General features: G+C 41.8%; 1 protein-coding gene across 1 annotated transcript; it reads left to right on the forward strand.

Moving 5' to 3' along the window:
• The first annotated feature begins 3654 nt into the window (after positions 1-3654).
• Positions 3655-24935, forward strand: RGMB (repulsive guidance molecule BMP co-receptor b). The gene is made up of 3 exons (XM_065406668.1): positions 3655-3775; positions 8984-9492; positions 24267-24935. Exons 1-3 carry the CDS (start codon positions 3655-3657, stop codon positions 24933-24935), a joined length of 1299 nt encoding a protein of 432 aa, XP_065262740.1.
• The last annotated feature ends 1049 nt before the right edge of the window (positions 24936-25984 follow it).

Here is a 25984-nt window from a genome sequence, read left to right on the forward strand (position 1 = left end):
AAGGCATCACACATACCCTTTTGGAAAATAAACCACAGCTTGTTTAAAATGCAGTAATGCTTCTTGCATGTGGTTGACTTTTACCCAGTTACACGTTCATTTAATTTCTCTTTTTTTGCTGGGTCACTGCTTGTTTTGCTATTTGTTTCCTTTTTTCCTCGGGGTAAAAGAAAGCGAGAAAGAAACTTCCGAGCCTTTAAAAAATATGGACTTATTTTCTTGTTTTACATTTTCAACTCACAGCTGGGACCCTCGTTTTGGTGATCTGTACTTTCATGGGTTATAACATTAAATGTAAACCTAAAAAATCCATGCAGACAAATCTGATACTGTTTATAAAAATAAAAAGTTTGTGTGGATTTAAATTAATTAGTAATTAACTTTCATTCTGAAGCATAGCGCACACTAACGATGACCTTTCCACGCCAATATCACAGCTAATTTAATATCCTGACACTTCAGACTGGGAACTATCTCGCAGTGTAACTGTAAAAAGTAACATCGTCTTCCGCTGGAGGACTGTAGATTTTTATAATACTAAACATGCAAATACTAGGCATCTGAATCTCAGGCTTGACAAAATTTACAATTGAACAATAAAGCACCTCAGATCAAAAATGTAGTTTCTCCTTTCAATGAACATAGTTACATTTCATGACCCAAATATTTGGAGTAACTCAAGAGCGCCCTCTATTGTCAAAGAGCCGCTCATTGAACAGACCATACGAGCTCAGCGAAAGAATTGGAACAAAACCAGAAGTCCTCATAGGCAAAGCCTCCCACTGACTTTAATGAGAATGTTGCTTCAGCAGGGATTTCAGAATCCGATTTTAGCCCGATAAATAACTTAAGAAAAAACCTACATTAAAACGGTAACTCAAAAAAGTCAACACAAGCAAGAAAACCAAGTCACTATGAGTTTTCTTGGTGCAGAACTCTGCAGAACTAGCCTTCAATGTTTCTTTAATGGGTCACCAAATGGGAGAAGTTAAGGATGGAGTGAAAGATCTATCTTCGAAATTCGTGATTTTTGTCCACTTAAGTCGCATGTTTTTTTGATTTTTTTTTTAACTAAAAAGAAAATCGCAAAGCATAATTGTGTATAACATCTGATATCACAATTGCTCCAAAGGCAATGATTAATGTCCGACTTGTGTATAGAACAAATCATTCCTATGTGCAATACTGGTGCCACTATGATGATATTTTTCAGAGTAGCAGCCGTGTTAGTCTGTATCCGCAAAAATAACAGGAGTACTTGTGGCACCTTAGAAGAAGTGGGTTGTAGCCCACGAAAGCTTATGCTCTAATAAATTTGTTAGTCTCTAAGGTGCCACAAGTACTCCTGTTATTTATGATGATATTGTGGATGTAAAATGCAAGATTTGAATTGTGCCTTAGGGGTAATCAGATCTTTGTCATGGGCACAACTACAGGATATAGCCGTGAGAAAGGACACTGTAAACATATCTAGTTTAATATATAATTAGGCTCGCTTGATAAAAGTTAACTATGGCAATCTTCGTAATTCATAGCAAATAGACATGGAAAAGTTACTATACTTACACGGTAATTTGTACAGACATATATATATATATATATATATATATATATATATATATATATATATATATATATAACAGACAAATTGATTAGTCCAAGAAATGACTCAACTTTGTTAATTTCTTTTTTCGTGCTTCCTAATGCCTGTTGTTGGGGTGGAGATATGGGGGGAGGGGGGGAGTGTATCACCATGGCCAAACAAATTTCAGTACAACTTAAAGAAAAGGAGGCGAGGGAATTGCTGTACAGCTGATCACTGCAAACTTCAACCAAACACCCAGGGGTGCTGGAACAATTTTTATAGTGTGGGTGCCGAGAGCTACTGAAATAAACTATAAACCCTGTATATAGTGGAAGCCACTTCAAGCCAGGGGATGCAGCAGCACCCCTAGTTCGAGCACCTATGCAAACATCCTTCATTATATGAGGCCTATTGGATAGGCCTACTAGTTTTTAAAATCATAATTATCATCATCATTAAAAGCACGAAGAATAATTACAAAACTCCCATTTTGCTCCGTATGCTAACTCCTCAACACAGAGCAGTTCTGGGAGGAAGAGGAAGAGAAAGTGGATTCAAGTGGTAAAGCAATTCATGAAGATTAGAGTTCACTTCACACCCCTATCGATAACAAAATTGGACGCTATCAGTCACAACAATTCCCCCCTGTAGTTTGTGTGTATTTCCTCTTCTTCCGTCTCCTTGTCTGAGTTTCCTCTACATAATCAGGGGCCTACTTGAGCGCATAGGAGCCAGTCAGCAGTTCGCCTACAGACTACAGCAACTGCACGCAAATTAGCAGCGTTACAACTGTGAGATTCCTTATACTTAGTTCTTAGCGATGTCGCTAAAATCTTAAATTCTCCTAAAATAACCAAGCTGTTAAAATTTGCCCAGTCTAGAGTAAACTCAAAGTTCACGAATTCGACCTGCTTGTTTAACTACAGCGTGCGGATGCAAGGCGTCTGTCCCCTCAGGCCGATAAAGTGTTTCGATATTAACTTAAGGATAGAAAGTCACCGGAAACTAGCTACAGCCACGGGCAAGAAGGTGAAGTCATTCCCTCGGGCGGAGTCCTCCAAGGCTCCATTGATACCCTCCGCAGCCAATCACAACCCCTGCACCGCTGCGCCTGCATTCCGATTAGGAACGCTGGCAAACCCAACGTTCCAAATCAGAATGCTTGGCGCAGTGGTCCCAGGGATGTGATTAGCTGCTGCGAAGATCAATACATCTGAATCACATGATTTTGGAAGGCACTTCTTAGATGATACAAAGCAGGGCCGGCGAAATTCCTCATTTACAGACCGGACTGAATTTGTATCCGTTGGAAAGCAGCATTTGTCGAGGCAGGGCTCCCAGCAAGAAAGGGGGGGGGCAGAGCACTAGAGTGGCTAAAGGACCAGGTCTCTCATCGGGAAGAAAGACAGTTGAGAAGCGAAGGGGGGTGCCTCAGCACAAGAAAGCGACCCAGGCAAGGCGAGAGATCCCAGCACCCGAGCGGGAAACAGGCAGAAAAAAAGCGCTCTTCGCACTTTTCGCTCCCACGGGGGCTGCCGTGTGCTTCTTGAAGCCACAGCACGAAAACAATAAGCCCAGGAGGCGGAGAAAGCAGGGCGGGGACCCGCCAGCAAATCACCTCAGCCTTCTCCGCAGTCCGCCCAGCTCCCTTGGGGAAGGAGGGGGCTTGGCGGAGGCGGGGCGGGAGGGAAGTGCGGGGCTCCTATGAGGCTCGCGTCGGGCTTGTTGGACGGGCTCGGCCAGCCAATGGGAGCCTGGAAGGCGGGGTCGGCGAGTGCGGAGCTGAGATTGATTGGCTGGCCGGGGGAGCCGTGCGGGAGAGGCGCAGGCCGAGCCCGAGAGCTCCGCGCGGCCCGGGGGCGGGGGGCGAGCCTCACTCTTTGTGTTTGTGTCTCTCCCCGCAATGCTGCGCTGCCCGGCTGCGCTCGCTCCCACTCCTGCCTGCTGACGGCCTCTCCCCGCCGTGGGGCTGAAGGAGGAAGAGGAGGAAGCGAGGAGGCCGGCTCGCCTGCTCATGCAGCAGTCCCGTCCCGCCACCGCCGGAGTCCCGCAGACCTGCATGGACGGGCATGGGGAGAGCAGCACCTTCCTGCGCCGCCGGGGCTGAGCAACGCCGCCGCCGCCGGCTGTACCCGCCGCCGCCGGCCGCCCTGTTTCTCCTCTTCAACGTCGGGCTGCTGCTGCGCACAGGTACCGCCGCCGCTGCTTTCCCTGGGCAGCAACGCTCCCTCCCCGCCTGGCCGGGGTGGCAGCCGGGCACGCCCCGTGCCTCGCCAGAGCCCCTGGCCGGGGCGGAGTTCGGATCGGGGGGGCCGTTGTCTGGCTGGCACGTTACCTGTGCCCCCCGGCCTGCCGCTTTCTCTCGGGACCAGCCGTTACTGGGCTAGGGTGGGGAGTCTCTTTGTTTGGGGGACGGGAGTAGCCTTAAAAGGGGAGCGAAGCCCCTGCTTGATCGGCTTGTGGAGGAGTCTGACTGCTTCCCCCCAGGACATAAACCTTCGGGAAACCCCCGCTCCCCAACCTGCTTAGTAATCGTTAGGGGGAGGGGAGCTGTCTCCGTTTGGGGAAGGGGGTGCTGTGTGAGCTTTAGACCCACGGGGCTTTATTGCTCACTGCGGTGATGTTTACTGAAAGTCAGGGCTGAGATCAGGTTTCTCTTTCCACCACCGCCTCCTCCGTGGGGGGAGAGAGGGAACCTTGTGATTTTCTTCTGTTCCCTGCAGCTGGAGTTGGGGGATGGTGGGAGGGGAAACAAGCTCTTAATGAAATGGCTTTAATTTTCTCTGCCGGTCTAGATTGATTTTTAAAGTTTCTAAAATCGCCCCTTAATACTGATGGTAGTTTCATGGTGTTTTGCTCTTCTCTAGTAAAACTTGATCAGACTGGTTAGTTTGTTTGGGTCTGTAGGGTTAATGCCCATCAGCTGTGCGCCATCCATCACATTTGCGATGTACAGCTTCCTTCAGGGTTTATGTTTCTTCTAAAATATTTCTTAGGGGAGTTACATTCCTCTGCTGAGAAATGTTCTGATGTGTGGAGTAAGGGAGGAGGAAAAGTAAAGTTCTTCAGGATGGAGGTGGAGTAAAGTTTAAAATGAGTTTTTAACAGGATTATATCCTAAATGTGAAATTGATGATTAAGATATAAAAACGAGATTTTCAGTTGCTAATGGGAAGAAATATGGTTTAAAGCTATACATTGATTATAGGTAAGAGACTAACTGCAGCCCCTTGCAAGAAGGTGTCATGGAAAAATGCACATTGTGTAAGAGATTCAGAAAAGTAAATGTCACTGAATCTGTCTTTGTTCCCTAAAATACACACTCATATTAATGAATTGAATTCATAGAATTATTTTATTACTGTATTAGGGTTAGCAAAACAAAGAAATTAAAGATCAGCCCTAGAGTGACAATCCTTAAGAAGCAGAAATCTGTATTTGAAATCTTCTTTAGATTGAATTCTAAAAACTTTTTATATGTAGAAGAGAACTTGATCTCCCCCCCCCCCCCAGTGTATGTGGAGAAGCGGGTTTAATGATAATATTCAGAAAAATTTTTTAGAAAGAAAGCCATTTATGGTGGCTTTTAAATTGTTCCAGCATTATTTTTTTTTAAATCACTTTAGAGAACGAGGTATACTCTTATCAGATCTCTTCAGGAATGTCTCCTAGAACTATCTTAGTTGGTCTTTGACCACTTGTGTATCTCATTATTTGTGATAAAATTATATTACCTATTTTTAGATACCTAAATATTTCTGTGCTAGAGTGATGGGCAAAAGTTATATGCCCTGTTCATTTGAACTGTCCCTTAGGTGATGCAGAGTGAAAAGCCAGCCATATTCTACTAATAATATTTTAGCAAAAGTCCCAGTCAAATAACTGGAGGCTATGTAGAAGACAGTGATAAAATTAATCTATTTACTAGTCCACTAGTGATTAACTGGTGAAATTTAGCTGAGAAGTTAGTTCTATTTTGTTAAAAGAACTACTTGGTTTTCTTAAGAAAAGTTGGAAAATGTAACATTCCAAAAAGCATCCTCATTAAAGTCCATATCGTTTTCAACAAGAAATTTGCTAGAGTGATAGTTTGTTTCTGTGAAAGAATGTAGTCTTTAGCTAGTAATTCTTCCAAAATATCTATAATTTTAGTTGAATTATTCACATGCACAAGTGTTTGCAGGACCGCATCCTTCAGATTTAATAAAATCACTTGCTTACTGTACCTACTGGCAGTGATGATCCTCTCCGATCAGTGCTTTTGAAATGAAATGGTTTCTGCATATTTCACGGTGCTTAGCCAAGTGTAGTTTTGCAGATGGGCAGACATATGCTTTTATTACTGCTCCCATGTCACTTGCCTCATCACCATTATAGTTTACCTTACATTAATAACACTTCTGTGATGCATGTTCTTATAACAATAAGAATGTATCAAATGTGTATATTGATACTTTTTTTAATCTGCATTGTCTTGGCATTATGACGAGGTTCACCAATAACAGGCGAAGTGTGCACTGTCATTATAAATTCATGAAGATTGGATATTTCTGGGTGTACGAGAGTTAGTCATTATAAAGGAGGGTTATCATAGGTTAGGAGATGAAACTAATAATCCCATTTTCTCTCCCCTCTCCCTTTTGAATATTAGGTAACAAATAGGGCTTGCTTTCTCCCCCACCACCCTTGTGTCTGTATGTGGTTTAAGAACACTTTTTAATCAGAATTTTGAAGACCACTAACCCCCACTCACTCTGAAGCCAAGGGAAACAAGGAAAAAGTGAGAATAGGTATAAAGAAGGTTTGATGGGTGGGGAAAGGCTATTTAAAATGGTATCGTATTTTTGCCTTTTCTCCCCCACTCCTCTGAGCATGCACATATTTTCATAATTTATGAAATTATGCTCATATTTTATGCTCATATTTTATGATTTTGTAATTTCAAACAAATTTATACACAGCTGAATTTTATAGCTCATAAAAAGAACAAATAGCCAGAACATATTTTTAATGGAAGCTGTTGGTGCTTGGACAGCTAGCTATTGTGTGAAGTCCTAAACTATACGTTACTAAGTTCCTTTAGCCATAATGGTTGTCTTCAGTTCTTTGCCTCCTTTCCAGTATAAATATGATTTTTAAAACTCTTGTTCCCTGGAGTAGATTTAAAGTAGTGCATGGGTAGTAGTGGGACAACTCAGGGATTTTCTAGTTTGAATTAGAAGAAACATACCTTTTATATTTATTTTAACTGTTTAAAACTCTTAATACTATAGGCTTAATATAACTGGAGTGTAGGGTATTTAAACTAACATTGTCAGTTTTTTAATAGGAAATGTATCCAGCCCCACACTCCAGAGTTGGAAGGAAATATATTTTTTGGTGTAAGGAAGGTGGAATAATATTTCAGGTGTTTCTTCTTAAGTTTCCCAAGACAGGAATGTTAGCTTATGGAAAGCTTGAGTGTTCATTAAAAGCATTTTCATCTTGAAAGCACTTATACCTTCCTGCTAAAATTTGGTGGTAGGTAGGAGTATCTAAATACTGGATATAAGCCTATAGCTCTTGGTTTTTTAACAAGATGCATAACACAGTATTCAGTAAAAGATTACCAAAAACTGGGTAACCTATAAAAACTGTAACTTTCACTCTATGCATCTGAAGAAGTGAGGTTTTTACCCACAAAAGCTCATGCCCAAATAAATCTGTTAGTCTTTAAGGTGCCACCAGACTCCTTGTTGTTTTTGTAGATACAGACTAACACAGCTACCCCCTGATACTGGGTAACCTATAGGATATCAATAAGTATTAATCTAACTTTTCCCCTTCCTTACATCCTTCCCTCCTCCAGGATGTTAGGTGAATAAACAGACATTTTTCACTTGTTTTTTTCTAAATCATGGTGTGTTGATTCTTCCTAGATTGTAAATTCTTTAGGGCAGAGATTATGGTCACCGCACTTAGTATGCTATAGATGACACCAGAATATAAAAATAAAATAGTATGTAGATTACTAAAGTAAAGCACCTAATGTAACATTTTTTAGATAGATGTATGTGTAGCCAAGTAAGTGTTGCACCAAAGATGTCTCTCTTGAAAGTTGGTTTCCAGTTAGTGGACACAAGGCATTCAGATGGAATACCTATTTGCTTTTCTTGCCCAAGTCCTCTTCACCTGGCATTGAATAGCTGATTAAGTCCCCCACTCAGTGCAATTTTAAAAATAGGTATTATAAGAATGTTCCAGTTTATTGCTTCAAATAAATGTGGTTTGATGTTTTCTGCAGTACAATATGGTGTATATTATATACAGAACCAGGTCTTCTTCTTCTAATTGCAATGAAATCTGTCTGCATTCATACCCCCTTCAGTACTACATGCAGTTCTTTGTCTTGTTTTCCCCTCCCCCGTGAGTTGTTCTGTGGTAAGTGTTGTGTGCAGAGTAAGGTTGTTAGAGTATTCGAAAGCATGACATTAAGGGCTGAATGGGCAGGGAAAGAGAGGGTTAGGGGAAGCAGTTGCGTGCCAGGATTGTAGTTATACTTCCTCTCCAGAAGCCAGGTGACCATGGCACTGTGTGAAACTAGTCTGTTATTTATAAGAACTGAAATGTAAGTCTGCCACCTGCATTTCATGGTCTGCTTCTGTTTCTCTCCCCATACGCGCCCTCCGTATCCCAGGTAATAAGGTGCTATTGCAATGCTTGGTTTCCACAGTTGACAAACCCTTACCTGTAGTTTTAAAATATAGTGTAAAGGGTTTTTCATTTGTATAAAGAAAATGACTGATGAAGCACTAGCTGTGGCAATGCCCAAGAATGAAAGTAAATTGAGTTTTATGGCCTGCATTTTTTTCCCTTCTTGAGGAGGGTGTAAATGTGATCTCTACACCATGTGGGTCACTTCCTGCAGTAGAAGGCTTAATCTGTACGTTTCAATTTATGGCAAAATCTCCTCTCTTCTCAGGAATATGATTTACCAAAAAACTAAAACCTTTAACTAACTTGTGATGAAAAACATTAGAAGACTAATGGAGATATAGTTATGGACTAAGTGATTAATTTAAGCATGTGTTTGCAATATCATCTTGATATAATATGGAGACGAAACACTGGTTTGTATTTGGCAGGATATAATGTTGTTTTTAAATCAACTACCTGCCATTGTTTTCATGGAAACTAAGTCTTCTGTGGGTCACTTCAGCCTTTTGGGAGAAGCAATCTATAGTGCTACTTAGTTTTCTAAACTGTTTTCTTTTAAGCAATATGGCAGGAAATTTCCCAGTGAGAGAAATTATCTGCTGAGTAACCTTCAGGTTACTGTCTGTAGTGTTCAGGGGGAAAAAAATGAATTGTGCTCTAAAATGTTTGATATCTCTCTCTCCCTTTTATTCTTGTACTTAGGTGACTGCCAGCTGCAAACACCATGTCGAATCCAGAAGTGCACCACAGACTTTGTGTCATTAACTTCGCATCTAAACTCTGCTCTTGATGGCTTTGATTTGGAGTTCTGCAAAGCCCTGCGGGCATATTCTGCCTGCACCTATCGCAATTCCAAAGTCTGTCGTGGAAACCTAGTTTACCATTCTGCTGTGCTAGGGATCAGCGACCTCATGAGCCAGAGAAACTGCTCCAAGGATGGGCCAACATCTTCTACTAACCCTGAAGTTACCCACGACCCCTGTAATTACAGTGGCCGCATAGGAGCCAGAGAACTTCGGGGAGGGGAGCAAACCCCTCCTACTTACCTCTTTTGTGGTTTGTTTGGTGATCCTCACCTTAGGACTTTTAAGGATCACTTTCAGACATGCAAAGTGGAAGGTGCCTGGCCTCTCATAGACAATAACTACTTATCAGTGCAAGTAACGAATGTGCCTCTGGTGCCAGGATCCAGTGCTACTGCTACAAATAAGGTATGGATTGTTCTCTCTTTTCTCTCTTGCCCACCACTCCCCTCAGTGTTAAGTGGAATTTGAAGATCAAAAGTACAACACAGACTAAACCATTTAATACTCCTACTTTTAGACTTATGGGGTTGAGGTGTTTTGTGTAGTAGCTTCTTGATGCATGGATGACCGGGCTTTGCTCCAGAAAGTCCCTCTAAGCAAAAGGGCCATTTATTTATTTTTTTAGTGGAGGATCCACTCACCTCATCAAAAATGTTTGAGATCCGAGATTAACACTTAAATTAGCCATGGGTGAAACTGGATGTAAATTGCAATTCTTTGAGGTGTAGGCAGGGTGTGACTGTACTAGCTGCTTTGTGTTAATCTACAAAACTGCCAGGTATGAAAGAGTCGTGGGACAGTACTGTCCCACCCCCCTAGACTGGTGCAAATGGAAAGGTACATAGGAATAGAGAGCTCTGAGCTGAGACAGAGGAGGAAAAGGGGCTATAGAGTACATTTGAAAGGAGGAAGATGTGCAAAATGCAGCGGTCTTAAGAGAGACCAAATGGTAACTGAAATGGCCCAATGAATTCCATGAAAATTCAAGGAGCAGCACTTTGAAAATCTCACTTATCTGAACTTTATTACAAGGGACCCTTAAGATTGCTGTTGCTAAAAGTGGTGGAGTGGTATGGGGAAGTGTCAGTTTCATTTTTGTTGACGGTGCATGCCCTGACCCCCACCCCAAAGAGGGTGCTTACCAGTAACAAGAACAGAAAACTGAAAGGGAAACCAAGTGAAAAGGCAGCAAGCAGGTGTGTGCCCAGGGAGGGATTGGCATGGGCATGTTCGATGTTGTTCTTAGATCATTCAAGGCAGCATAGGAGCAAAAATATCCTTGTGTATCTTTTTAACTACAGAGTAAACTGTTTAAAGGGGGTGGTAGCTTTTTTTCTGATATCTTTAGAAATTAATAATGGGGGGGGGGGGGAAGCAAACTGACTGTGTGCCTTTAATAGCACAGTGGTTCCTAATGGAAATGACATACAATGGTGGTATGATAACCATTTAAGGCACAAACTGGGGGAAAGTACCTTAATGTTTAAGCTCTGCTTACCCTGCCCAGATACCACCACCCACAGTCTAGTCTTGGGGTGTTCTCTTTGCAGTCGCAGGGTATAGAACTAGGTCAGGATCTGCAAATTTAACCCCAAGGCAACTATGCCTATTATAATTATTTATTATAATAAATGAAGAGCAGCCTTGCTGTTCAGTTCTGTGATGGCATCCAATATTGACACTAATACAGGTGAGATGAAATCTCTGGGTTGGACAGTAGTGGAGTTATGTAAGAGGAACCAGTACTGGACTGACAAAGTATCCCAAGTTCTGAATTTTTAGTGATGAACCCTCATGTCGAAGCACAATCTGCATGCCCAAATAAACCTTGAAAGATGCATGCTTTCCATAATCTGCTTCTCAAAATAGACTTGCAACTTTTTTTTTAAAGAAAATGCTTACTGAAGCGGGTTCCTTCAAGACACTTCAACATAGGAATACAAGAAGGGAAAATATTTCATAGAATACAAAATACTTTTTCATACTAAGTTTTGCTGGGCAGCTGTAGAAAACATCCTTTCAAGAGGGAGGTTCTCTCGGTAGGGACGGAAGAAGGCGAGAACACCTAGGTGTGTATACAGCTGTGTGTATAGCCCAGCTATATCTGTGTTAAGATAACAAATGTGGAAGTAATGTGAGAGGGTAAATCTCAGTAACATGCTGGGGTAGAGGAACTTGTTCAGTTCTAAGCATATGGTTCTTGTATTACTTCCAGTGTAAAGCTATATAAGCAGTATTCTCCTCCTGCCCCCTAAGTCCTTTGGAGGAGTGCTGTTTGACGCTTTCTCTTTATAATAAGTATGTTAATGTTAAAATGTGACCTAAGAATTCACCTCAGCACCCACAGGGATGTTAAATATGCAGAAGCAGTTAATAAGGGGGCTGCAAGAAGGCGTTCATTTTAGAATGTTTGAAAGTGGTTTATTGGCACCAGTGATAGATGCTGTGCAATACTTGAGGTTTTTCTTTCTTTGCCAGGCAATCAAATTTTTATCAGAACACCTCTTTGTGGGAGTTGAAGGCTGTTACCTACTGCACTGGAAGCATTGCAAGATGTATGTTGTGAACTAATGCATCTTTCTGAGCCCTAGATTTCTTTACGAAGCACAGACTCCTATAAGTGAGAGAAAAGGCCTCTTAAGTTATCTTGTCAGTGCAGGATTGATCCCTACAATATATTTTCTATTAGCTTGTTCCATCTAGTTTCCAGTGAAGGAGCTTCTTCCATTTTGTGGCAGAATTTACTCTCATCATAGTGGATATTACTTAGTTTAATTTTAAAACTAATTACTGGTGTTGCTGATTACTTAGATTTCAAAAATTCACTTTGAATCTAACCTTTCACTACTTAGACCGTTTGCTGCATTTCTCTCAGCTTAGAGCATTAAAATAAGCTAGTCAGTTTCTCATCAGCCTTACTTTCAGGACCGCATATGCTAGCAGTCATGCAGAGTTTTGGATTGCAAACAGTCCAGAGGAATGTTGTGGGTTTTTAATAAGGAGAGATTCTTTTTCTCTATCGGCTTTCAGTTTTGCAAAAGCTTGTTTTCAACAACATTCTGAATTTTGGATCAAATGCCAGCTGATAATGAACCGCTTGACCCATTCCAGGGGGAAACCAATGAAAAGAGGAAATGGATGCTCACCTTGCAGTTTTCTCTGCATGCTTTTCTCGAGAGGGGAGGGGTTTGGGGCATTACATAGGATTAGGATGGATCTAGGGCGATGATCGGTCTATTTGATAGATTCTACCTGTACTCCCCCTTGGTAGCATGGCTCCCTCGAGCCATATAGTTACTGGTTGTGTCCACTTACCCCACTTTCTCTCCACCTTGACAGGCAGGTAGAGGGCCGTGTGGCTTGATGAGCCAGCGCTAGCTTACAGATTTATTTTGGGAAATCTCCCTGCAGTTTAGGTGATCATGGCATGTATAACGCTTTGTCTCCTCTTTCCCCTTCCCCCAAACCCTAACTGCAACAGAGGGAGAAAGAACCTGCTGGGGTGGCATCCTTTTGCCATTTTTAATTTGGGGGGACTCCCCCTGCTTTCCTTGCCCCTCACTTCTCCTCTGTGGTATGAATAAAAGAAAGTATGGGGCTCACTGTTCCTGTCATTCCTTACATGAAGGCTATTTCCCAAGGGTGGAAGGAGTGTGCTTATACACTTGGTGCTGTTGGCAGTTTCAGTTTTGTAGGTGTCTTACATATTATTGCTTTTCATGATGCAGACAGCAAGGAAACCTTTTTCTTCAGAATTAACTAAATTAGAGGCATTGCATAGTCTGTAGCCAAGATGGGAATAGTTGGGACTTGTAACTTTGCTTTCTTTCATACCTAGTCTTTATTTATACTGTGACCATCAGTGTGGGAACCCAGTGCCTTTCAGATGGAGGAGGGAGGATAGTCCCGTGGGCTAGGGCACTAGCCTAGGACTCAAAGACTTGGGCTCAAGACCCTGCTTCACTATGGACTTCCTGTGTGACCTTGGGCACATCACTTCGCCTCTCTGTAGCTCTGTTCCCCATTGGAAAAATGTGTATAAATAGTACTTCCCTCCCTCAGAAAGGGCAGGGAGCATAAATATATTAAAGATTGCGGGAGCCTTATAAGTACCTTGAAGGAAGACTCTACTCTTTTATAGTGATTTTTTTTTTATTCTAGGGGAGGAAATGTTTACTTACCACATCCTTTCAGTGAGTGGTCTAGATGCCAGTAATGCATTTACTCTCTTCTCACCAATACTTTGTCTCCAAGCCCCTCTGATTAGCAGAAGAGAATGGTGTAGTGTAGAAGCACAGTCCCATCTGTGCTCCTACATGGGAAACTTTCTTTTGATGTAGCAGTGATTAGGAACTGACAAGGACTGTTCTCTATAGTTTGGATGGGTGGGGAGGGGAAGGCTAGTGGTGGGGAGGAGAATGGGCAGTGGGAGAACACAGAGCTTTTACTACAGTAGGCACAGTTAAAAGCCTTAGGTGATTGCAAATACAAAGAATCTCGATCAGTTGCATTAGAAGTGTAGTGAAACATTGATAAGTTAAGTGGTCTGTCTTCTTGCTAAAATCCTTTAATATATTTTGCAGTCTGGCTTCTGTTTTGCAGGAAGAGCTTTCATTGTACTGAACTTGCTCTGCTACTCCCTTTGAATAATTAACTGGAATGAGAACATCTTATCATCATCATCATTCTATTGTCATTCTAAGGACCATGAGATTGTCAGCCATGTAAAATAATATTGACCTTTGTATGCTTCTTGCAGTGGTGCTAGTGTCTGAAGTCAGGACGAACTCAGTTTTAATTTTCAGAAAGGGCAAAACTTTACTCCTTCTAGATATTTCACTCAACAGAGGCAAGTGTGTTGGAGCTGATAACTCAAGCTTGATCTTGTATAATTGCCAACAAAGCAAATCCCTTTAAGAGGGAAAATAGTGTGCAAACTAAGGGTTAAAAATGAAGGGTCTGAGACATCCTGCCTGTGCAAGTAATTAGAGCAGCCAGGCATGCAAACTGGGTAGTAACCTGGGCAAATGGCTTGTTAGGCACCAAACATCCATTTGTGTGTGCACTTAGCTAACTCTCACAGGCAGTCACCAGAGCAACTTTCATACAGACCTGGGCCTCTGACTTTTGGAAAGGTTTTTGTTAATTTACTTAAGATCAAGAGCTCCATCCTGAATGAAAAGAAGTTCCCATGTATGTCTATGCTAAAATGAGCATGCTGGCTCTTTAAAATCTAGCTGAATCCTTGTTTGTGGAGGGTCAGACTGGCAGCTCTGCTTGAGACTGAAGTCATCTGTTTACCTTCAAACAGGTAAAGCACAGGCTTTGGCAGTGAAAGGTTCTTTCTTTCTAGCACCCTCTCAAATGTGCTTCAACCTGAACCTAGAAGAGACACCTCTAGTGTCGAATAATCTCTGCTCAATCGGTCTTTTTTTTCTTTTTGGTTATTTGTCTTTGCGGGCGGGGAGGGAGGGATATCTAGGGAGAAAATGTACTGGTGAGTTCCCGGCTCCCACACTGTCAATTCCTTAGGAGTGGAAGGGTATTGTCCTGGATCCCTGTTTGAGGGACCCCCCTGTCTTTCCTTTCAGCTATGGTAACTAAGCGACTGAGCAAGAAAGCCATTAAAAATGAATGTCTAACTTCTTGAAGGCCCCATAGAAGTACATATTAAGGATCAGTTTGAGAAGGGTGTGTGGCAAAAGCACGAAGTTAGTTATGGGAGAAGCAGGCAGATGTGGTACTGAGGCTGGCTTTGTAAGCAGGAGCAGAAGCAAAAGAGAATCTTTCATTGTGCTAAGAGCAGTTGCAAAATTCTCAGTGTTGCATGTTTCCTTGCCAGTTGCTGCTCTACAGCCAAAATGCTTCTGAAATACATGTAGTCAAACGTTACTAATTCTGGGTCACTGAGAACGAAAATGATGCTTAAAATTGTTGATTGGCTCTAGTTTTCAACATATGCTATTGGGTCAGTATATACGACCCTTGACTTGGGAATGGCGGAGGATAAGTGAGTTATAAAGGGAAGGGATCTCAATTTAAACCAGAAATGACTAAAATACATCTTTGACTGGATCTATGAATAAATCTATGACTGGGTTTGGACAGTACTTGCTTTTTAGGCAAAACAATGAATGATGCAATCTGAAGCTGGTATTGCGTCATACATGATATGAATTGCATCATGTTATTCCTAGAAGTCATGGATGATGCAATCATAACGAAGCTTACATCACTCTGCTGAACAAATTGCCCTATATCAATTCTAGAAATCATACAGTGTCGTGCTCTCTTCTTTGTCAGTGTTTGATTTTGCAAAGGGACACATTTCTGTTTAGCCAAAGTGATCAGAGATGCCTCGTACTTGTGTGAACAGTGCAGATAACTTCTGCTATGTTTGTGGTGAAGTGACTTTTGCATCACAAAAGCGCAGTATAACCACTATGGTTAAGAAAGCCTATCACCAGTGGAATCTCCTGGCAGGTGATGTTAGGGTTTCCATGTTCCGTGACCGTCAAAAGGATCTTGTCCCACTCTTCTTCATGGATCTTGTAGCCTGCAACAACATCGATGGTGTGATGGCAGCCCTCAGCATCATTCACGATCCAGATGAGTGGAGACTGTTCATTGATTCATCGAAGACGAGTCTTAAAGCTGTTTTACTGCATAATGGCAATGTTTTGCCATCAATTCCAGTTGGTCATGCAGTCCATATGAAGGAAACCTATGACAACATGAAACAACTTTTGAGGTGCATAAACTATGGCCAACATCAGTGGCAGCTTTGTGGCGATTTGAAGGTTGTTGCTCTCTTGCTTGGTCTGCAGACTGGATACACAAAGTACTGCTGTTTTCTCTGCGAATGGGATAGTCGTGCAAGAGATTCCCACTACATCAAGAAAGATTGGCCACTCCGACAGTCATTGGAGCCTGGGAGGAAAAGTGTTCAGCATCCACCACTTGTTGAATCAAGGAAGATTTTGTTACCACCCTTGCACATCAAGCTGGGTCTGATGAAGAACTTTGTCAAGGCCATTGACAAAACACAAGCAGCTTTCAAGTACCTCTGTGGAAAATTTCCAAGGTTAAGTGAAGCTAAGATAAAGGAAGGTGTCTTTGTTGGTCCTCAGATTCGTGAACTTCTTCGAGATGATGCATTTGACCATGCACTGCGTGGCAAGGAAAAGATGGCATGGAAAGCCTTCCAGTTAGTGGCAATACATTTTCTCGGAAACAACAAGGCAGACAACTACAGGTTGTTGGTGGAAAACCTCCTCAAGGCATACAAAAGCCTTGGTTGCAACATGTCACTAAAGATACATTTTTTGCACTCTCATCTAGATTTTTTTCCACCGAACTGCGGAGCAGTGAGCGACGAGCACGGCGAGCGATTTCACCAGGACATTGCAACAATGGAGAAACGCTATCAGGGCAAATGGAGCCCATCAATGCTTGCAGACTATTGCTGGACAGTGACAAGAGATGCTCCATTTAATGAATACAAGAGACAAGCCAAGAAGCGCCGAGTAGACACTGAATAGGACTAAACCATGTACATAATAGTTTTTTGCCTTTTGTTTCATAATAAATTTTATTTATATAACGCTTTTGCTGATTTTGAAAGTGTTACATAAATAGGACAGGTGAAATATTATCATGTAAAGCAACCATAAACACATGAAAAGACCTAGGTTTACAATTTATGATTAAAACTCTACTATCTACACAATATACATAGACATAAAATGTAAAAACTTAAATATCTTAGAAACAGTAGCCAATCAGTTGTTTTAATTGTCCTATTTGAATTCAGCACATCAAAATACATAATAAATAGCACATTTTATCTCTGAAGCAGACGACTTCTCAAAAATTGTAGACCAGCGTTATTGTATATAACATAGAAAAATGGAATTTCACAAGGAAGGAACCATCTGATACTTAGAATTAGCAGTGAGGTCAAGAGATCTCGTCACCAAACTTACTGAGTACTTCTGTCAACATTATCAGCCTTCAGGGTTTCCCTTACTAAATGGCGTTTCTTGTCTTTTCCCTCACTGAGCTCTGCTTTATTACTGTTCATGAATATTGTGCTCCTTGCATCATTTCTATTTCTGAGGGGATAAAACTGAAGCATTTGTTGTTGAGGATGTGTGGAAAGTGCACAAAACAGTATTTTTTTCAAAAAGACATGGGTGGGGGGTAGAAAAGGTAGGTCAGTCTAACTTGGAGCCTTCTAACCTTGATCATGTTACTTGATTTTGCTTAATAATGCTTTAGAACATAAAACTGATGTACTGGGTTAGATCAGTGGTTCATCTAGCTCAGTGTCCTGTCTCGACATTGGCCGTTACTAGAGCTTCAGGGGGAGTGTACCGAGCAGGGCAGCTTTCTTGGCCTCCTGTCTTCTGGTAGTCAGAACTCCCTGGACATGGAAGCTATAAAAACCTTTGAATCTGTTAACCCAAGTTATCGAGTTTCATGAGGTCCTTTGCTGAAATTCTAGCTCTGTAACTTCTAGTTCTGTAAACCAGTGTTTGGTGAATTACCCCAGTGCATTAATAGGACTACATTTCTCTTCACACATCGCTCCTATCCCAGTCTCTTTTCATGGACTGGAAAAGCACCATACTAAATCAAGATACTGCATTTCCTTCCGATGATGCCAATAGATCATGCACTTCAAACTGCAGATTTAAACACTAATGATAAATCCTAATTCCAAGATGCAAGAAGCACAGATAGTGTTTTCTGCTGATTCAAACTGCATACTCGGCAGTCTGCCTGACTACAGAGCTTTTGCTAAGATATATAGATACCTCAGGTAGATAGAACTGTTCCTGGATCACATTTATTTGTATGCCATCACTTGCCAAAGGGAACTCTCTAGTAAAGTGTACAGTATTCCTTATGGCACAAGGGTGATGCTACTTTCATGTTTTAAATATAAATTTAAAATGCCTGCACCTTATGCAATTATTCTAAGTTTCTTATTGCTGTAGCCTTTGTTCTTCCACATGTGTAACTGTCTTGTTACATATCTGAAATCCACTTGTAAGCTCTTCAAGGCAAGGGATCCTGTGGCTTCATTTGTAGGGTGACCAGATGTCCTGATTTTATAGGGACAGTCCTAATATTTGGGGCTTTTTCTTATATAGGCTCCTATTACCCCCCACCCCGTCCCGATTTTTCACACTTGCTGTCTGGTCACCCTATTCATTTGTGATGGCAGGCATTTATTAATTCTTGTATTACAGTAGCATCTGCAGGCCTCAGTTGAGTTTCGAGCCAGTAGTAGGCTGCATGCAAAGGTGTACAATCCCTGCCTCAAAGAGCTTATGGTTTAAATTGGCAAAGGGTGGGACGGGAACAGGCACAGAAAGATTAAGTGACTTGTCCAAGTCACAGGAGGTCCATGGCAAAACTGGCAATAGAACTTGGTCTCATGGCTCCCACCGTGATTTTTAATTCTGTAAAATAATAATTAGTTTGGACTATTCTATAGCAATATCTAAATTCAAAATGAAGGGGTTTTGGCCTGATCCCATACAGCCTGTACAGGCAAAAACTTTGACTTCTGTAGGGGTTTTGCCTGCAGTAGCCATAGAAGATTGGGCCCTTAATGTTGCATTCTGATATGGGAGCTGGGTTGTACTTAATCTCTCTTCCTTGTTCTTGTGGGTGGGGACGATCACAGGGAATGAAATATTGAAAGTGAATGAGCAGAGCCAGAGTAGTTGGAGGTGGGGGGAGGGAGAAATGTTTAACAAAGGCATTGATGTTTTAAATGCACAGCAATACAATCCATCAATAATAAATGGTGTGGTATAGTGCAAATGTGCCAAATTGAGTTATTGCAGTATATGGATTAGTTTATAGAAACAAGTAAGCAATACGGATGTTGTGTTGAGGTTCACTCTTTCAGAGACTAAAAAGTTTCGAAGGACACCAGGTAGAAGAGTGTGCGTGGTTTTGTGTATACGAAATGTGCTGTTTCTATAACTCCTAAAGAGAAGAGGTGAAAGGGAGATCTGATGTTCTCAGTGATGAGATAGCAGATATGTAACATATATTAGTCACATTGCGTAATGCACTCCTGGAAGGTGTTGTGATACTTTGGTAATGAGAGAGGTATAAGAATCTATATAGAATAGAAAACCAGATATTAGGGGGAGAGAGAGGAAATGACTAGGAATTCCATGGAGGTTGCAAACAGACATAGTAAAGGAATGAGGTGGGTGTTTAAATGTTGGTACTTGCAGTCTTGATAGTGTTCTCTTTTTAAGAGGAAAAACAGGAATTAATATAAGCATGTGAATACTACCTGTTAGTAAAAAAAAGTCTTTCTTAACACTTGTTTGGGCTAATAGTTTGCATGTCTCCTATGCACAATGGAGGAGGTGATACAATACAAGCTGCAAAACCTCATGTATAAAGTAACATTTTTGCATTTGGTAATGCAAGCTGAGGAGCTAACTGCACTAAAGTTAAGATATTAAAAAAAGCCAAGGTTCCAGCACATACTATTTGTTTTACAATCTGCTATTAACACACACACACACACACACACAAAATTCTGCTCCCCCCATGTGCATAACTCCCTTTTCAAATTAATGCGACTTTAATTTATGAATCTGAGAAGAGAATTTAGTATGTTTAACGTTGCTGAGTCTGGGTTCTTAAGGAAGGGGAGCTCTTCAGTATCTTTTGGGTTGAAAATGTAACTACAAAATTAGTTACTGCATTGAATTTCCCTGGTATTTGTCATATGAGTGAAACAGTCTCTTTGCTTCCCTGTGGTGTTGCACAGTTACTAGTACTTAAGAACATTTGAAGGCTGAATGCAAGAGAGTTAAAGTAAAACCTAATAAGGAGCTGCAGTACTGGTAATATTATTAAAATCTCTCCCTCTTGAAGGGGGAAGATTAAAATGTTAGCTCCTTGTTCCAGTTGTGGAAAATTCAAGTGTGCACAGCTGTGGAACCCTGCAATGAAATAGCAGCACCAAACCACTCCAACTAAACTCTGATTCTAGTACCGTAGTTGCATTATGGAGCTCATCTGGACTAGGATTAAAAGTATTTTTAAAATGTGTTGGCTGAAATGTTTTAGCTAACATGGATAAAAAGGTATATACTTTTATAAATAAGCCCATGGAGAAGCAGTAGCTGCTCTGTATTTGAGAACCCATAGAATCTTCCTGTATTTACTAGCAGCTTGGGAAAGTTCCACCTTCAAAAACTCAGCTCTTTGTGAGGTTTTTATGCAGAAGAATTTGTTTTTAAAATATTTTTTTTTTGTGTTCAGCAAACTGAAAGTGGAGAAGATTTTGCTCATTCCAGAAACACATTTGTCTTTCATATGAGATCAAGCAGTGGAAAGTTTCAGCCCAAAACATTGAGTAGAAATTTACAATTTTTGTATATAACCTTTATGTAACTGAGGCTGGTTTAGAGTGGGAATGGGAAGTGTTATTTTTGGGGTGGTTCATCCTAATAATTGCAGTAACTTTTGAGAGCGCCACACATGCGCAGAGCACTTGGTTGGTAGACTGACTTTGCTTTATGAAAGTGTTTCCTTCATACAGATGCAAATGCATTAAGGTACTTCCGGCAGTTGGAATTACTTTTTGGCTTTTTTTTCACCCTGGTTTTTGAACGCTGTTATAGATCAACAGCTGTGTGTGGGAGTTACTTGGGTTGAATCAAGTGTTATATGTGCACACAGTAACAAATGGCAAACTTAGATGCAAAAATTTTGAAATAAATATCCAACTGTTTTTTAAATACAGTTTGATGCAGCAGAGGTGCGGAAGGGAGGGATTTAGGGTGAAATTTACCTCTTCCCACTCCCACCCCACCCCCCCAAAGATGGCCAGGAATGGAGTAGTCTACAGGTGTGGGTTACAGAGAGAATCAAGAGGGAGGAAGTTGGGTAAGGCGTATTAAATCCACCACAACTCTACAGACCTCCCTTTTCACTATTGGACTTTGTGGACTGGACTGGATGTTGCAGCCTCTCCTTGCCACCACAAGTGGGTATTCTAGCCAGTGCTTAATTTGTAAAGAGAGGTCTGGGGCGCAAGCCATTTTTTTTCATTCATAACTGATGCAGGAAGCCCTGGGGTGCTGGGGCTATGAACTGCCAAGCCTAGAGATGCCGGAGCTTAGCCGTGGCAAGCCCTGGCACAAATTCAACACTGCTTCTAGGCCACTGTATCCCTAAGTGTGAAGCCTGGCACATTCCAGTGGCCTTCTCTTCGCTAGCCAATTTGGGGACATTGTGGAGACCTCAGAGTATATACCCTGCCCTTTCATAGCTTTTCAGCTTGTGCTCCTTGTGCAACACGATTGCAGGGCTCGAGTGGTGTGGAGGCCTTTCTCTCCTTCTGCATGAGATTTACCCTTGATGAAGAAAGCAGAGTCCTAGTGAGAGCAGTTGGTGACTGTTTCTTATTTCTGTTGTAGCTTGCCAGAAGCAGAGTAAAAATGTTTGTTTCCTTCTGTCATATCCAGATTTCCTCATGGTCTTCAAGCAGTGAAAGTGTCCCTCTGCACAAGCAGGACCAACTGATTGAAATTTCTAGTTTGAGAAACTAGAGACAAATTACTCAGCGCTTAGAGAAGCATTAAGTCAGTCATGGAGCCTATTGATTGGGAATTAGTGTGGGTGGTTATATGGAAAAGCAGGTTCTGTGTGGTGTCATTAAAGCCATCTGAGCTGTTAACCTCAGACTCAGGTGCTGAGCAGTCTTGCACAGAATTTTCCTTCAGCTGGGAGATAAATCATTCTTTTCTTGCAGAGTGTCACGAATGGGCCTAAAGAACGCTACCATTGCTGTGCCATTTGTGTCCAGCGCCATTAATTAATCTGTTTTGCAGTCCTGTGTTAAAGCAGCTTTGTGGAAGCTTCATTTATTGAGGCACAGGGATCAGATGCACTGCAAATTACTCATGAGACAATGTGCAGGATATCTTCCTTCTGGGCTGCTGGACTGAACTAAACATAAAAGATTGGAAGTAAAGTGGAATGGTGGGCTCACTACACTAGACAAAAGCAATGACTGTCTAAGGGGGAGTAAGTAATTGGTATATTGTCTGGATTTTGAACAAAATCCTTCTATCTCAGCTGTGGCTCAGGCATATGAATTTCACAGATTGCTTGACTACAGCTGGTCCCAAGCTTGCTGTATAACTTGATTAAAGCAAAGAAAAATTGTTGGAAAATTCCAGTCAGACCGTACCAGTGGGAACATGTGGAACTAAAATAGTGAGTGCTCTGTCTGTATGTGTGAGAATGTAATGCTAACTAACTGGGGCAGATGAAACATTAAAACTAAGTATTGTGTGTTTGAAGAGGGTTTAGACTGAGGAGAGGAGGTGATAGTAAGGGAAATCATCACTTTCATTTACTAATAGCAAGAAGGGCGCAAAGTTAATGTTTAATCTTCCTCCTCCTAGAAGGGAGAGGTGGTGTTCCGATTCCCTGTAATCCAGCTGTTTGAGCCTTAACTCTTGTATTTCAAAGCTGAGAGGTAAGAAACAAAAGCTGCTGTGCCCTAGTGTGGTGGCTAACTGAAACTAAAACATTCAAGGGCTGCTAGAAACTGAAGACATTCATAGGGCTGGAAATGTTCACGAACACATTTTGGAGTACTTTAAGTCTCTTGGCAATGTACTTAAAATTGCTTTGCAGTTTGTCATTTTTCTCTTGTTTTATGATGTATATAGTTTGTCAAGTGTGAACATACAGATACAGAAATAAGCAGTATTTTAATATTTAAAAAAAACCCTAGATTGTTCAAGTCAGTATTTCCTCTCCTCTTCACTGTTGGAAGGAAGCTGCAGACATGCCATTTGTTTAAATAAAAATAAGATACCTCTACAGAGCTCTAGGGACCCTAACAAATAATGTAACAACATAACCTGCTTGCTTCCCCTGTGAAGACTGGAGGATCTGATTTCTATTGCGTGTGGACTTTAAATAACCAACATTTAAGATTTAAGAGGCCATTCGTTAGCATCATAAAAAGGTACAAACTTCCAGTGCAAGCCACCTCTTAAAGCAGGGATCGGCAACCTTTGGCCCGCGTCCCACCAGGGTAAGCCCCCTGGCGGCCGGGCCGGTTTGTTTACCTGCCGCATCCGCAGGTTCGGCCAATTGCGGTTCGCTGTCGCAGGCCAATGGGGGCTGCGGGAAGTGGCGCGGGTCAAGGGATGTGCTGGCCGCCGCTTCCTGCAGCCCCCATTGGCTTGGAGCGGTGAACCGCGGCCAGTGGGAGCCGTGATCAGCCGAACCTGTGGACGCGGCAGGTAAACAAACCGGCCCGGCCCGCCAGGGGGCTTACCCTGGCGGGCCACAGGTTGCCGATCCCTCTCTTAAAGCAAAGTTTGCTCTGCACTTTTATTATCTTGTTCAGAGTGGTGCATTTTCTTATAAGCCACCTGTTTTATTCCCCTTCTGCCTGTAATACATATGTTCTGTAGCTGCTAGTGGACTGGAGGTGTCAAATCTCTGTTTATAAAGGCTAAGTCCAAACACTGAATAACAAAATGCAGATTGTCAAATAATTACAGAAGAGAGCAGGCGCAGCTAGTCACTGCTTGCGTATTTAATTGATGGCTGAAATAATACTGTGCTCTTTCTACAGCATTTTCAGGTTGTTCAAGGATTAGCTATATATTAGAGGGGGTAGAGTGAATATTCTCTCCATGTTCATGTAGTCAGTGGCACCCCTTGCACTCTGGTTGCTAATTGCATTAGAGCACACTGCTCTCTCCATGGAGAGAAACTGGTTGTGCCACAGAAGATAGTGGCATGGGAATTATTTGGCACATACAGCTCCATGAGATTGAATTCCAAAGTGTTAAGGGAGGATTAGGAGAGGGAGTTGTGGCTCTCAGTTATATATACAGCCTGTTCCCTTTTTGGCCTCTTTTTCCAGTTGCTGTCTTCCACTATTGTGGGTTTCCTGCTAATTTAAGAACTCCATTTAAGTCGCCCTCTGCTAGACTATGTATTAGAGTTTTGGGAATAGGTGCACGGTTAGATATAATTTTCTGTAGGAATGAACGATGGGCTTGGTGGGCAGCTATTCAGCCCTTGATCATTCTCAATCTACAGTGGTGATAATGATTTTGAGATGAATTTCCCCTCTAATTTCCCCTGTTTTCTTCCAGATAACTATTATCTTTAAATCATACCAAGACTGCACAGAGCAGAAGGTGTACCAGGCAGTGACTGATGACCTACCGGCGGCTTTTGTAGATGGCACAACAAGTGGAGGTGACAGTGACACCAAGAGCTTGCGCATAGTGGAGAGAGTCAGTGGCAGATACGTGGAGATGCACGCCAGGTACATCGGGGCCACTGTGTTTGTGCGCCAAGTTGGACGTTACCTAACGCTGGCCATTCGCATGCCAGAAGAGCTGGCCATGGCTTATGAAGAAAGCCAGGACCTCCAGCTGTGTGTGAATGGCTGCCCCTCGAGTGAACGCATTGATGATAGTGGTCACTTACCTTTGCCCGTTATGGGGCAGCTTCTTCCACATGCTGCCTCTACTCAGCCCCGGTCTGTGTACACACTGGAGAGTGCCACTACCAAATGCCATGAGAAGATGCTGGTGAAGGACATCTATTTTTACTCTTGTGTGTTTGATCTGCTCACCACTGGTGATGTTAATTTCACAGCAGCAGCTCATAGTGCCTTGCAGGACGTAGAGGCACTGCACCCCAGGAAAGAGCGCTGGCACATCTTTCCCAACAGTGGAAATGGTGATATGGGCAAAAATAGCAAATTGTCCGTTAGTCTTGGACTTGTGTGCTTAATCCTTGTTGCGTTTTTGTAGGGTTTTTTGTCTATAACAAAGTTTTAAAATATATATTGTCATAATATATTGAGTAAAGCTAAGAGTATATATGTATATACCATGTATATGAAGGGATGTTTGTCTTGGGACACCCACCAGATTGTACATATTGTGTTTCTGTTTTACATGTATGTTGGATGTTGTATTCTTTGATTGTATCAATTTGTTTTGCAGTTGGTGAAATGTTTTATAATGTCCCTGCATTGGGACCTCATAGAAAGCACTTTATTTTTTATATATGAAATATTTATGTGTGTATCTGGGTAATATGTATAATACACATGTACATACACCACCCCCAGTGCTCCCTCTAAGTATTACATAGTTTAAAAAACTTATATATGTAAGTACTTTTTCTATGTTCCTCTTCTTTCGATCCTTAATTTCCTCCCAAGACCACCAGGCATTCTACTGTGAATACAGCACTAACTTGCTGTTCTCTCTAAGTGGATCATTCAGAACTGAGTCTGCTTATGATTTATACAGCAACGTGCTGTATGTAGAACAGTCTTGGGTGTTTCTCTAGCTCACTTGACATGTTTTAATTGCATAGCATGACATTAAATATTGCCTTTCCCTCAAGACCGTTAGTTTTATTCTGTGAATGAGTTGAAATTGAGGGATCATTTGGTTGCCTAGGCTCAAGGAGAGCACCTGAGATTTTTTTTTTAATTGCCTAGGTTGTATCACTGTAGGATATCAAGGGGCATGCTGGGAGATTTTCCCTACTTGTGCACCCTACATAAACACACTTTTCCTTAACAGTCCCTGTCACAGCTGTCCATCTTCTCTTGGGGCTGATTGATAGCTTGCAGTGTGAATCTAATCAGCTGGAGGGGTGCTAAGTGACCTAAGAAATTCCTTTCCCTAAGCAGTGCTTCTACCAAATGTGTTAGAATATAGGGAGAGGGTTATTTCAACAGAGTCCTCATGCATGGTAGGGATAAAGTTCAACCACTGGGTCACTGAATCAATCTAGTGCCTTAAATTATTGCAAGAAAGAGGTAATATCTTACATAGTAAAGATT

The sequence above is a fragment of the Emys orbicularis genome, chromosome 6 (genome assembly GCF_028017835.1).
Source record: "Emys orbicularis isolate rEmyOrb1 chromosome 6, rEmyOrb1.hap1, whole genome shotgun sequence".
Classification (NCBI taxonomy): Eukaryota; Metazoa; Chordata; order Testudines; family Emydidae; genus Emys; species Emys orbicularis.

Coding starts and splice junctions, on each gene's coding strand:
- RGMB (XM_065406668.1), top strand. CDS start 3,655: ATGGGGAGAGCAGCACCTTCCTGCGCCGCCGGGGCTGAGCAACGCCGC. Junction 3,776..8,983: donor CGGGCTGCTGCTGCGCACAG/GTACCGCCGCCG, acceptor TCTTGTACTTAG/GTGACTGCCAGCTGCAAACA. Junction 9,493..24,266: donor GTGCTACTGCTACAAATAAG/GTATGGATTGTT, acceptor GTTTTCTTCCAG/ATAACTATTATCTTTAAATC.